Genomic DNA, 15,086 nt, shown 5'->3' on the forward strand with positions numbered 1-15,086 from the left:
GGATTTGTTAACCGCATTAAAGAAAACACGTGTGTCCCGCGTGGCTAATTCCTCCCTGGCCCGAAACCCCGGATAATTAAAATCCGCGAACCCCCGCGAGACAATCCCCGCCTGCCGGCCGTGCTCGGCGAAATTTCATTCGACGATACGTGTACTCTTTAACATTCATCGCCGTGGTTGCGACGAGAAATCCATCGCTGCGGTCGCGTTCGAGCGACGCGCTGCGCGAGCTCGGGGACCCGGAAAACTGATATCAGTCGTATGATTCTCTTCTTTTCCCGAGCCAACTTATGATTGTAGTGTACTGATTAGAATGTATAATGTAGTAGACAGAAATGGACGTTTTTATTTATTCCTCTGGGTTAATAACTTGGAGCGGAGACGACGAATTAATTACTAACACTGGCGGTGGTGTCCGTCGAATTTATTTATCGCGACGATAGTGATAAATTTAAGATCGTCGTGGTGATCTGAAGTTAAATTGATTTATCGAATAATTTATCATATATTATTATCGATAAATTAATAGAATAATTTATCATATGTTATTTATCAATAAATAAATCGAATAATTTATCATATGCTATTATCGATGAATAAATATAATAATTTATCATATATTATTATCGATAAATAAATCGAATAATTTATCATATATTATTATCAATAGAGATAATTTGAAGATAAATTATTATTATTATTATTATTCTTTATTAACGGGCTAGTAAGACCCTCTTGTGTTACATAGAGGTCTATACATAGTCCCGAATACATTTAAATAATATAAATTAAAAATTACAATATAAGAGTGTGTCATGAAGTAATTGCAGCGTGTGTTTTAAAGTCTAGAGTTGCTGCATTTGTAAATTGGCTCAATGAATTGCCAAAGCAGACGATTTTTGTATTAAGTTTATGTGCTGTTCTAAATGCTCTGGTTATACAATTTTTAGATCCCAAATTGCTTTTGAAGTAATCTACGTGAAATAATTATTTCACTCAAAATCATCGACTTGAATCTTGTCAGTCAACTTGACACTCTTGTACCTCAAGTCAGAGGTAGCATTAATTGCGAACTCGCAATGGACTAATATCTCTCGTCGATCTAAACAACCGTATCACACCTTATGACATCTGTCTATATCATATTCTTTGCAACGTTGACATGTACTGACACCTTTCTAACAGGGACAAAATCGTATGCTTTCAGACGTGGCGGCCTCGGTGGAAGTTCACTTCGAGAACAAGGACGGCGGGTTCTTCCTGAAGCACACGCCGAAGCAGTTCTACCCCTCGCAGGGGGAGTCAATCCCGGCGATCTCGCCGTCGTCGAACAATGGCGGCGGGGGTGGTGGCGGAGGCTCGTCGACGGGGACGTCGACGAGCGGGAACGGCGTGTCGTCGCCGCCGCCCGGCTCTGTCCTGTCGATCGACAAGTTCGCCGTGTTCCAAACGAGCGAGCCGGTCTCCGTGCGGGCGACGTACGGTCCGTTTAGCACGAAGCAGACGGTGCCGGCACGGTACATAGTCCCGGACCCGTTGGACACGCTCCCGGGCCCGGAAACGAGGCGAAATCTGACGGCGGCGACGATTCTGGACGCGCAGGAGCTGGGCACCCGTCACCTGGACATGTCGGCTCATCTGGTTGGAAACAGCGTGCCGCGGGACTCGCCGGTGCTGCGAGTGCTCTTCCATGCCGGAAGCGAGGCAGGCGGAAGGCGCCAGTTGCTCCTCGCCCGGCATCAGAAGGTCTGCGTGGTGCTGCACGCCACTCTGGCCACTCCGGCCCGGAGCACCGCCAGCAGGAACAACGGTAGAACTTACTCCTCCTCCTCCTCTTCATCCTCCTCCTCTTCCTCCTCTTCCTCTTCCTCCGCCTCGCCGTCGTCGTCCTCCTCGTCCTCCTCGTCCTCCGCCTATACGACCGCTCCTTCCGCGACGTCCGCCCTGACGGCCGCCTGCAGCCCCGACGGAGAGAACGGGGTCTGCCTGGCGCAGATCACCATACCAGCCGATTGGTGGGCACCGTTACCACCTCCGGACGCTTCCGGCCGGGTCAAGGTCGCCAAGAGCCTGCCGAGGCTCGTGCAGGTCGCCTACTCCGTGCTGGAGCCGCGGACGGAGGATGCCGGCGCCCCGGACAACGGCCAAGGATTCTGCCGACCCAGGGTCCAGATCCAGCCCGTCACGCCTCTCGGACAAATACCGCTCGCCCCCAACCGCGCGGATTACAAGGAGCTCAAGGCCGACGACTCGTTGACTCTGCTGGTCCCTCACGGACCGCTCTACCCGAGGTCCAGGCTACACGTACCGGTATTCCTGCACCCGTCCAAACCCGCGGACTCCCGGGACGGCAGAACCCAGTTCGTCGTCACTGTGTACCTTAGGTGAGTTCTGTTTGCTCAATATATATATACCATCATCGGGTCCGCCGTGGCCCGACTTCGATTCCTCTGCGGTCGATTTACCGTCATCCACTCGGTCTTCCGAATCGTCTCGGGTCTGCTGACTTCTCCCTAGGGAGCTTCTTCTTCTTCCTCTTCTTCGAGGACAATGCACAGTGGTTCTTAGCCAAAAGTCAATTTTCTCTGATGTTTCTACATAGTTATTTTTTTCATTAACATTATTATTACGATTTAAGTTATTGTATGTCGTCTATCTAAATCGCCGTTTTGAATACCGAATCGTCTTCATATCCGCGTAACATTCTGATCTGATTTAAAATAGTCACTATCATTATAATTATGGTTTAGACTGCTGCGCGTCGATATTGGCTCCGGATAACAAATTCCCAGTAAGCTTCGACCAAATCCTGACTCTCGTCGGTCCCGGGACCGCTTCGCAAGGGAACGTTACGCAACGCGCAGTCACCGCGGCGATGCTATTCGCGCGTCACCGGGAACGTAATTTAAGAAAACGAGGCACCGCTCGCCGCGGGCTAAAAAGCAAAGCGGCTCGGATGGAAGACAACCCGCTTTGTAGCTCGCGTTCACCGTTCCGCCCCTCTCCCACCTCCCCCCTTGTTCCCCCGGTTGATACACGCAACGGCCGGAAAACACGCGACGGGAATGCAGCAAAGACCGTCGAGTTGGAATTCACTTTGCCGGCCTTGCTCTCGCGTTGCCTTTTTTTTTTCGCTACGGTCGCCACCCTCGAAAGCCGCTTTAATGCACCCTCTCTTCGCCGAGGGACGGCGAGCTCCTTTTCCCGCGGACAAAAAGCGGGTCGGTGAGCGCGCGGGACAAAAATTTCCTAATTGGATGAATTGTCGAGCACGCGCGGGGTGGGGGAGGGGCGAACTTGTAGCCGCCGTTTGTTAGCAAACTCTCGCGACGATCGTCGTCGCGAGAAACGACGACGACGACGCCGTTCCGCCGCCGGGTCGCGTCTCCGGTGGAACACGTCGATGATCGTTATCGATCATCCGGCGCCCGTCTCGAAAACCTCTGGGCGACGTCGAGAGACCATCGCGATCGTCTCGCGCGTTTTTCTAGCTCCTCGGCGCTGCTCGTCGCGAGATCGAGCCGATAATAGGGTGGAGGAGCCAATAACTGTCTCCCGTCCCCCCCTCCCGGTTGCGGACTCCGCGAGTTTTCGCTGCTGAAAGCAACTTCGTTGTTTCGATGCTTCCACGGGTTTTTCCTTTCTATTTGTTTAAAGGTTTAGCGTCGCGTCGACCACCTTAATTATCAGCGACGATCGTAATCGTTTTGTTGCACTTAATTGAAAAGTGAAATTCTTTTACGAAATTCTTTTTGTTTAAGGTTGTTCTGTAAATCGTCTTTAAGTATGTTCGCGTGTCGAAGAATTCGAAAATAATTCCTGCGGTGTTTTCAGTTCTTTAATTTTAATCGAAAGATTTAGCATGCTTTATCAGGCAAATATAAAGTTCGTTACGAGTGAAAAGAAAATAAGGGCGCAGTAATTGGCTGTTGAACGGTAAGTGGGTCCGTGAGTTTGTCGAAATATCGGTTTCGTTTAAAATAGTCGAGAGAAAGCAACGTATCCCAGTTTCGAACGTCGGATATAATTAACAGCGACAGAGGAGAGAGAGAGAGAGAGAGGTGCTCTTACAAAAATTCTCCTCTTTCATAGAAGCATAATTTTCACAATTAAAGACATCTCCTTTCGTCGGGCGGGAGACGCTGCTCGGTCTAATTGGCCGCAGAAATAATCAAGTGAAATTAAGGGAACTGTTGGAATTTCAGTGTTTTATTTTCGAAGGTGGTTTAATGAAAATCTCTTCTTCGTGGATATTTCGCTATTCTCTTCGCATTTTCAAGCACTGTACCTCGATATGAAAATAATAGGATCAAAAGGAAAATATTTCAAAGCTGTGATTTTAAATGGTTGAAACTGGGGTAGCTTTTTAAGCGCTGTTTCTTGCCATTCTTTTCGCACTCGAGGCTGTTTGAACTGCAAATTTACAATAATTCTTCTAAGCCATAATATCTCCATTTTACTGTTATGAAATTGAGCACACAATTTTTGAAATAATAATTGTTTCAATTAAAATTTTTATAATGTAGATATTATCTTGAAATGTGATAGAATAATTTCAGTGGTGTCTAGATGCTTGAAATAGGGGTAGTTTTTCAAGCGCAATTATTTTCCTAACTCACAGTATCGCCATTTTATTTCTATAAAATGAAGTACACAATTTTTTAAATAATAATTATTTCAATTAAAATTTTTATAATGTAGATATTATCTTGAAATGTGATAGAATAATTTCAGTGGCGTCTAGATGCTTGAAATAGGGGTAGTTTTTCAAGCGCAATTATTTTCCTAATTCACAGTATCGCCATTTTATTCCTATAAAATGAAGTACACAATTTTTTAAATAATAATTATTTAACTTAAAATTATTTAACTTAAAATTATTTAACTTAAAATTATTTAACTTAAAATTATTTAACTTAAAATTTTCGTAACATAGAAATTATCTTGAAATACCAGAGAACAATCTCAGCGGCGACTTAAGGTCATCGCTCGAGTGCAAAGGTTTAACGACGAGAAAATTGTTGGAGCTCGACGTTAGCGTACGGCTACGGTTACGCCATTTTGCGACACCGTGCGGCGTCCAGCGGCGGGCGTGGGGTGCACGCGGATCACCGGAGCCGAAGCACACCGTGCTCGCGATCAACGTGTAAAAATTGGAGCGCCGCGGAGCACGTCTCGGCTCCGTTGGCTCCGTGGAAAAAAAGGGCGCACAAAGCGGGCTAGTTAGCCTGTCCCCTTAACGAGGAATCAGAAGCGGCGCGGAGCGGGTTCTCCGGCTCGCTTAGAAATTCGATTACCGAGGCGAGTTTACCGGGTCGACTCGGCCGGCCGAGATAAAGGAATTTTTGCTCGCGCAGCCTTTCTTGGCCGAAACGCGTCCGGTTATTTTTCTACGGCGTCGCTTCGACACCCGACTTGGGCGATCCGCGTTTCATTTACACCGGTCGCGTGTCGCCGAGGAATTTTAATAAACATCCCGGCCGGTAGACGTACCAAAAAAGAACCAAAAAGAACCTGACATAACCTAACTTCTAAACAAATTCTAAATCTAATCCGTTCGGAATTTAATTCTAAAATCGATGCTCGACCGAAGTGCTTCTCTAGAGCGAACAAAGACGGATCGATGTTGCGGTCGAACAATCGTATCAACCGAACAAACACATTTAAGCGGATTTTCGTTAATGCAGTTATTTATTGTTAGCCGGATACTGGGTCACTATCGTCCGAAATATGTTTCCATTAATTTCGCAAGAGGCGCCTGAAAACTCGCGACCTTTTATTTACGGAAAGTCATCCCCTGTTCGCGTCTAGTAATTTTCATTGCGCGTGGCATGAAACATGAGACAGTATAAAAATGAACAATTAAATATCGATCGTGAAACACGCGGTTCTTAATTAAAAATTAACCAACGCAAAACTCTCGCTTCACGAATCACAGATCAAGCTTTACTCATATTTAACAATAAAAAACCAGTGAATTTCGGAAAAATCCGTTTTTTACAGAATATTTAACATCTGCAAAATTGACAATAAGATTTTTATAACGGGTACGTAACGTGGTTAAAAAGAAGAATTGAATTTTATAAAAAGGTATCAGCACACCTCCCTCGCACGTAGCGTGTTAAGTGACCCGAGGTAGAAAGTCGATTTTTCGAATTCCATTTACGAGAGGACGCAGCACGCCCCTGGGAAACCGCGCGCCACATTTTTTCCGCCGTGTATCGCAGTAATAATAATAATAATAATAATAGTAATAATAATAATAATATCCGATCTAATTTAATCATCCGCAAGCTGCGCCCGTGCACGCGGATTATCCAGTCCCCGGCTGGCGGTCCGCGGGGACCGCGGGCTCGCTGTAAATGACATTTATCTTGGAAAATAAGCGATAGCGCATAAAGCGACGCCGCGGCAGACGCTCGCCAAACGTAATTGCGGCGTTATTACGCCGCGCCGTAAAGACGCGGTTGTAATCGGAGAGAAAAAAGGTCCCGTGGGTCGCTCCCCTTCCGAGACCACGTTTTAATCAGGCTAATCCAGTTTTCCGATTGGCTCTGTCGCGGAGATTCTCCCGTTCGCGGCAGCTAGACGTTTTTATCGATGCTCGATCAGCTAAATGCGCCGCGGAGGCAAGAGACGGGAACGCAAGAAAAATGAATAGCTCGGGGGATGAATGGATGCGGGGGGGAACACCGCAGAGCGATGCGTGTGCATCGACGTACCACAGGCAGAGACAAACAGAGGGGGGGAGGGAGGTTGTTGGAAACGCGCGCGCATTTCGCGTAGCCGCTCTGCCCTCGCGCACAGGTCCATCTTTCTCGGTGCGTTTCGATCATAATTACCCGGCGAATTATCGGTGACAGGTTGAAGCTTAATCGAGCGAGCGTTCGTCGCTCGCGGACCGGTTACGCAATCGGCTGGGACGTCCGCGCCGCGCCGCGCCGTTTCGTTTCGTTTCGGGATCGATCCGTAGCGGCGGTGTGGCAGTCATTGAATAAATTGTGGTCGGCCGCTCGACGCCGGTCGTTCGTCAACGCGATCCGGAACCCGCCTCGATACCGGGCCGCTTTGCACGTCGCCGATTTGTATGTAAATGTCGTCGATCGGAAATAACTCGATCTCGAAACTTGCGATTGGCCGACGCGCGCCCGGCTAATTTTCCCGCCGCGGCGCGGGCTAATCGCGCGAGCCGAGAGGAGAACGAACGCCTTGAAAACGCCGGCCGCCGAGCGGCGCGGAATCCTCCCAGGGGGGCCGCGATCGATGAACAATATTTTCGATGTAATTCCATCGGGATTTGGAGCGCGTGTTCGCCCCGCAGTCGCCGCAGAAAGGGCTGCCGCGCCGCCGTCGCCGCCCTCCTTTGTGCTTATGGCTCTTTTGAAAAGCCGGCCAATTCTTGTCTCTCCCCGATGCGGTACAGCGGGCGCCGCGCGCGGCCTGCTCGCTTTTTCTTTTTTTCACCGTTCCCCCCTCGCCGGAATGGCCTTTTCGCTCGGCCGGTGAATATCCCCGCAACCTTCCGTAACCCTAATTCGCTGCTAACCGGGTTTAACTTAATTATCCCGCGGGCCGGGGTTCGTTTGCTCCGGATAATCGGCCTCGGCCAGGTGTAATTCGATTTGGAGAAAAAGACGAGCGGAGTCGCGAGAGCTCCTCGTTTGATCGCGCGCGCCCTCGCCCCGTTATCGATCGTAACGCCGAGCGGAGCCGAGCCGCGCCGCGTGCTTCCGGGGCTGCGTGGATACGCGCGCGACGCGGGAAAACGAGGCCGGAGCGGAAGACTTATCCGGTCGACGCGCAGCGGAACAAACGGCTAATCTAGGTGGAAAACACCGTCTGTCGGGAAATACCGTGGCCATGGAAAACGCTCCTTTAAGACACCTTAGAAACTAGAATGTAACTTCGCCATAATCGAGGATGGCGATCGATATATTTCGCGGATGTTAAAGACATTGTTTCGCTAATTATAACAGATTTTCGCTGGTAAAGATTGAAAGGAAAATTTTTATTGCCGACAATTTGTCTTCTGTATTTATATACGGGGCGTGTAAATGGTAGTAAACTATTTTTGGAATTACCCAATGCGATCTATTTTAATTTATTAGGGATTATTCTATTTAATTTAATTTACTTATTATTTAATTTATCGTGGATGCTGGAGAACGGCTAAGTAATTACTTTAACCCCTTGCACTACAATAACGAGTGACACTCATAATAAAGATGTCATGCATGATCTACTAAATATGAATATAACTTATTTATATCAAGTCGAAACCAAATTTAATTCTTCTGTTATCAAAGTATGACACGATATAGTACGACAAAGTACGACATAAAATAAAGACCATACAAGAAATAGAAATTGTCTAGTCCCATTAAAAAAAATTATTAACCTGACTCTAAGGCGCCGCTGAAAATTATCATGCCGCGTTTCAAGCTCATTTTTATCAAGTTTACAAAAAATTGTTAAGAGCCCGTTAACTATCGCAAGAGTCGCAAATATCAATTTTATAATGTGCAAACCGCTCCAGGTCACTTAAAATGGAAACGCCATAAGTTTGGAAAAATATTTTGGATCTCAAGTTAAAATGGCTCCGACCGCAAAGGGTTAAGAATAAATAAATGCCAATTAACACAGCATAAAAGGAACCATACTGCAATTGATTGCAGTTAAGCATTAAAAAATGCATCCAAATTTCTTAAAACTCGTACGCACGTTGAAAATTACGTTGCAGTCGCATAACCGTGTGACCATTCGTCGGGCGCCATGCACATGAACGACGAAACGTTTAATAATCAAATTCGGAGGACTCCCGTTCGCATCGTTCGCGCACAAGTTAGCATAACCGGCGCTGAGTAGGATTTTTTTCCCCATATATATTCGCCGTTTATCCCCCGCTGCGCGACGTCCACGCGCAAATCGAATCCGCCGCTTGTTTTGCATCGCCGATCGAGTTAATCGGTCCCTTTGCCACCCGGCGAGTCGCTCCACTCCGCTGCACCTCTCCGCTCCTCTCCGCCTCCACGCCGCTCCGCGTCTATTTGCGTCCCGGGAAACGGTCTCTCGATAATTCATGCGACCGATTTTCGTGCGCCCGCTGCGAATATCGATTCTCGTCCTATGATGCCCGATAACCTGTCCCTCCGCCGCCGCCCCCCGCCCCCCCCCCCCCCCCCCCCCCCCCCCCCCCCCCCCCCCCCCCCCCGCGCGGCTCCTCGCTCGCCCTTTTTCAAGCTCCGCGGAAAATACGAGAATCCGCGCGGTGCAACGAGAAGCCGACGCAGGCAGCCAGGCAGCAGCCCCGACGATGCACCTCGACGAGAGGCTGCCGATCGAGTTACCCACCGCCCCACCCTCCCGCGACTTCTCGTCTTATGATAACGTCCCGCGGCTTATCCCGCCGTCGGAAAATTCGCCCGCGAACTCGCGCGAAACTTTCGCGAGCGGCGCGCGGCGCGCGGCTCGAATTGAATGGGACGCCCCGCGCGATTCGCGTCGTCCCTTTCCCCCCTCGCCCCGTCGCGGAAAGAGATAATAATACGTGGCTCGAATCGGAAGCGTTATTTTACAAGTTCCAGGAAAGTCAGCGCGGTTCGTTCCGGCGAACGCAAAAAACCGAGAATAGCACGGAGATTGCTCTGTCGCGGTCTGGCCGCGCTGCCTGGCCTGGATGGATGTCGCGCGACCGATATCGGCTCGGTCGGCTGACGACGATGCAACAGTGCCTCGTACGCGGCCCCACGCTCCGCATTTGTTTACGATTACCCCTTACCATTTAACCCTTTCGGTGCGCGCACTCTGCCCGCCGTGGCACTCTCGTTGTGTGTCTTGTCGCACGACAGGAGGCGCCGCGCCGAAAATTAGCTTATCTAATTTATATTAATTTAATTTTATAATCAATTTTAATTTTATATTAATAATTATCTTATATAATTAGGTCAGTCCTCTCGTATATAAAGATTGTCCTAAGCGTTAAACAAAAACTGTGCTTAATAAAACAGTGTTTTTTTTTTATACAAAAAATGTTGCTTCCAGCTTTAACCCTTTGACTACTGTTGGCGCCTATTGGCGTCCGAAACACGTGGCTTCCCGGTACTGTAGGCGCCAATAGGCGTCAAGATCAAATCTCGCCTCCGGTTATTATTAAATTTGATTAATTATATATCGTGTAATATTTATGTTATATATTGTAATTAAAGCTTAAAATCATTGTTCGCCTCAAGTAATATCGGTTTAATGTAATAGAATTCACTATATTGAATATTTTAATATTCAAAAACAATATTCGGAAAACTACGGCTATGCCAAAGTCTGCCGTAGCCAAAGGGTTAATGTCAAGCGATACAAAATTCTGTTATTTGTACCGGTCATCGCAAGAACGCCGGATGTATCCGGCACTCGTCGATATCGGTCGTCGCGTGGACGCCGGATGTATCCGGCACTCGTACCGAAAGGGTTAAATATGTTTCCGAGTCGACGGCGAGTCGACTTGTTTATGACGATACGCTTTATCAACGCGGTTGCGGCGCGGCGCGAAACAGCTCGACTATATTCACGAAAGCAATAGGGGAAACGTCGGATGCATGCTCTGATCCGTGCATTGATTCAGATACAGTCACGTGACGCGCGCGCGGTACCGATCTGTCTCTAACAGATTTCATTACCATTGAAATACGTTTCCGAGATGTCGTCGACGGTGGCCGACTCGCTTCTTCTTCTTTTTCTTCTTCTTCGTCTTCGTCTTCTTATGACGATATATTTTATGAATGCCGTATACGTAGAATGACGCGAACGCTCGGCTATATTCTTGACTATATTCTTCGAGCGATACGAGAAACGCCGGATAGAATTCCTGATGCGTTCGGTGATTCGGATATAGTCGGGCGACGCGGCACCGATCTGTTTCCAACAGGTTTGAAATGATAGAAACCGGCAGGGCTCGTACTTCTCGGATGTCGTATGACTTTCGATGATTTCGGGCGACGTGACGGTAGGGTATCTTTCTACCTTAACCCCTTGAAATACGACTCCTGTCGAGTTGCATCGATTAACAGTTATTCGTCGTTGATATTTTCCTTAATAAGACTAGACTATTCTTATTTCTTTTTTATCGTCATTGTGTACTTTCGTTTTCAGACTCTGATTAAAGGAGAATAAATTTGATTTTCATTTAAAATGAATTAATAATATTCGCGTGTTTAGTAGATCTTTCATGAAATCACGAGTCTGACTCGTTATTATAGTGCAAGGGGTTAGACCTACCACAATCAAAATTAAGAACAATTAAGAAATTTTTATGGAAAATGATTGCATAAGTTATATAACTAAAACAATTATTATAATATAAAAACTGCACGTAATTTGAATGAATTGGATCTTTTTACTCTTGTCAAGCAATAAATGATATTTAATTTTACAGTTCCGTTGGTTTAGTGCTAACCCTTTGCGGTCGAGTGGCAATTCAACGGCGCCGCTAAAAATGAACAATGCACGTTTCAAAATAATTTTTATCATGTTCATTTATGTTTAGAAAATTGTCAAGAGTTGTTAACTGTTTGTCACAAAATGCAATTCCATAATATATAAAATGCTCCAAGTTATATAAAATGGCAACATTACAAGCCTAAACATATATCTTTGATTTTCACTTAAAATGGCCCCGACTGCAAAGGGTTAAGGTATCTTTACGAGCACGATGGGACGAGTTATAAATAATTGTGTCAGACAAATACTTGGAGGATGTAACTTGGAAATATTAACTAACACGTAAATTCTAATTACTTAAATGCTCTGTCCTATTTCATTTTTGTCTCGTTTACTGTCACAACAGCTCGCTTACGACATACGCACTCCCTTTTAACCTTTTAGATGCTACGCGCCACTATAGTGGCTTTCGCGAATGGCTCGTGCTTTACTCAATTGTTTTATTATTTATTAAAGCAAACAATTAAAGTGAAAGTGTGTATGTACAATATATCAAGAAAAGAATATATGTTATTAGTACTATATATAGATATCCGGAAAAAATATATATTAAGAGAAAATCGTAATTTAGTTACGAAAAACTTTATTTGCGCAAAATCCTGCCGTACCTAAAAGGTTAATACTGCTCTTTCTATCTCTCTGCTCTCAAAGTACTTCTCTCTCCAAGTTTCTCTCCCTTTCTCTTTCGCCCAGACACATCATAACGCACAATGCAACGTCAACTATATGTATACGCCACTCCTATCAAGTTATACACTCCATAAACTGTCTAACGACGCATTAGACGAAGTACTCTGCTCATCAAATTCGTTCTGCCTCGCACACACTCGAAACCAACACTCGCAGTCCGTGCGTCGTTTGTCGGCGCGTTTCTGGGCGAGCTCGAACGACAACGATTACGTCGCCGACATCCAGCGTCGCTGGTACCAGATCCGAAAGACGGCGATTCGACCGGAAAGCCTGCCTGGAACCACCGGCAGGGCCATTCCGGCCTTCGGATCCAGTTTCCGGTCTCCTCGCAAACCGTGAAATACTTTGTCGCGATGCGGGCTGGCATCGCGATTGGTAGCTGGCCGCCGTGACGCGCGGCTCTTGGATGGGCAAAGAGCGCGCACACAGACCCATAGATATCTATCCAGCGTGGCGTCGGATAGTCGGCGGCGTGATCCAACGCTTGCCGGCGTAGCCTTCCATCCGGCGCTGACCCCGTGACCCGGTCACGTAACTAGAGCGTGAATTCTCGAGAGCAAAGACTCGGGCCGAGAGAGCACCGTATTCGACTCGATTCGATTCGAGTCGGCGTCGCGACGCCGCCGCCGCCGCCGCTGCCGTACCGGGCGAACGTCCTTTCGAGTGCCGAGCGCACGAGCAGCATTTTCCCTTCCGTGACGAAGCTACTGATCGGCGTTTGCCCCGAGCCCGTTCCGCCGACCCATTCGAAACTTCGTTTTGATCCAGCTGCCTGGAAATGTGGAGCGCGTCTCGCGCGCCCCGGCGAAACGAAGTTTCCCGGCGCCGGTGCTCGCGTGCCAAGGAACGTTTCTTTTTCACCGCGGCGTCTCGCCCGGCGACGGGAAAAACCTCGGGCTCGCCCTTTGACGCCCGTCATAATTAACGACCAGGATTAATTCAGCCCCGTTCCACCGGCCTCGGGATTAGGCGTTTCTCGCGGCCGATCCGCGCGACTCGCGCCTCCTCTAATTAAAACGCATTACCGGCGTTTCGCAGTTCGCGTTTTTTTCCACTCCCGCCCTCTCTCTCTCTCTCTCTCTTTCTCGCCGCGTTAATCCGAGGTTTCGGGGGCCGCTTTAATTGCGCGGCAGTCTCCGATCCGCCACGTAGATTTCCTCATTATCAAGCGGTCCCGATATTGCGAGCCGGAAGTGCCTCTCCCGTCGTCTCGAAAACCGTGCTGAAATTGCTATCTTGCGCGGCGAACTGCGTCTCGCGACGACCTCGCCGGATGAATGATCCCCGCGTATCTGCGGCGCACGCGAGCACCGCGAAAGATACCGTGCGCGCGACAGTGCCGTGTCTACTCAGACCCGAGACCCTGGAATCCATCTCGAATCAGCCTGTTTCTTCCGATTAATTCAAAGCGGGTCGAGCGCGCGTGAATTAGTCGGCGAAACGGTCGCGTTACCTCGCGGATCGATCGCGTCTGAAATTGGAACCCTTGAAAGGGATGCTACGTATAACCCCGCTCGATCGAGTGTCAATCAATGTTGCCTTCAAAGGTAGACAGTTCGGCGCGGGCCAAAGCGATTCGGGGGAGCCGTGCGGATGGTGGAAGCCGGCCGTGTGTCGGTAACTCGCGTCACGGGACCCGGTTACACGCTGCTCGCATTTTAAAGCGTCCGTGTATCCTCTTTTCTTCGACGGTCCGCTCGCGTTTCCCGTGAAAAATGCATCCGGCGAGCTGAGCGCCCCGAGTTCCCGGGGCGCTCTCTCCGGCCGTTCCGCGGGGATGGGCCTGGACGATTAAGATGCTCGAAATTGCCCGCGGAGGTATTACAATCACTATTGTGCCGCGCGATGGAAGGAGAACACGGCTGTGCAAAATTTCTCGCCTGTCGCCTGTCCGCGAGGATAGTCGGCAAATTGGACGGCAAAAATGTCGACGGGTTCGGTTTTTGGATTTTTCGGTTTGCAATGCTGTGTAGCAAAATGTTTGAGAAAAATTCGGTACTCTGTTCGCGATAATAGCTTGTTAGAAAATTTATTTCAATTTTATTTCGACGTGTACGGTTTTTGTATTTTTTGGCTCACGACGTGGTGTAACAAAATGTTTGAGAAAATTTGAGCACACTGTTGGTGATGATAGCTCGTCAGTAAATTAATTTCGATTTCATTTCGAGGGGTTTTTATTTTTGGTGAGCACAAATAATTAATATTCTATAATACGCGGCTCGATGTCTACAATAAGCTTTTCTAAACATTCTGCAGCCGTAAGATGGGGGAAATGGTGGGGCAAGGGCGCGATTTATTTTATCCGAAAAGCAGCTGCGCGGACAAGCAAGGGTTGAAATATTGCGGGGGACGCGTTTTCAGCATCTTAATCGGACCAGGCCCTTTGTGGGACCGTTCCCGAAACGCGCGGCGGGTATTAATACGTCATTGTACCGCCGCGAATAATGGCGGCGACGGTCGGGACGGATAAATGTAACCGGCTAAAATGCGTTCTCTGTACCAATTACCAGTTTCCAAGAATTTGTCCACCGTTGCATAAATCACCGGCTTTTCCCGCGGCCCGTGTCGCCCCGGCTGTCCCGGTTTCGGACGCGAAAGAGCAACGGCGGCCGAGAGCGCGCGACGGGACATTTATTTACAAAATTCGTTCGGCAAAACCCATCGGAGAAATAACCGAAAACTCTGGCGGCCGCGGCGCGGAAACGCGGCAAGTTTTCCGGCGTAATTACGAGCGCTCCAGAGCTAGAGTGGATCGTCGACGCGCGCGCGCGCGCTCGCTCGCGGCCCACGGTTTTCGAGGCGCGAAAGCTTACGGAAAAAAGCGATATGAACTCCGCTTGGAAAACGACGATTTGTCTCGAGCCTCCTCCTCGGCGCTCGACTCCGGGGGAACGGCCGCCCCTCGA

At 48.4% G+C, this 15,086-nt stretch overlaps 1 protein-coding gene across 1 annotated transcript in view; it reads left to right on the forward strand.

Moving 5' to 3' along the window:
* Dtn (transmembrane protein 132C dtn) overlaps positions 1-15,086 on the forward strand; it is a 99,679-nt gene that overhangs the window by 58,486 nt on the left and 26,107 nt on the right. Inside the window, exon 2 of the mRNA XM_078196764.1 lies at positions 1,208-2,384. Coding sequence (XP_078052890.1) covers positions 1,208-2,384 — 1,177 coding nt within the window. The remainder of the gene's footprint in view (positions 1-1,207; positions 2,385-15,086) is intronic.

The sequence above is a fragment of the Augochlora pura genome, chromosome 3 (assembly GCF_028453695.1).
Source record: "Augochlora pura isolate Apur16 chromosome 3, APUR_v2.2.1, whole genome shotgun sequence".
In the NCBI taxonomy this organism is placed as follows: domain Eukaryota; kingdom Metazoa; phylum Arthropoda; class Insecta; order Hymenoptera; family Halictidae; genus Augochlora; species Augochlora pura.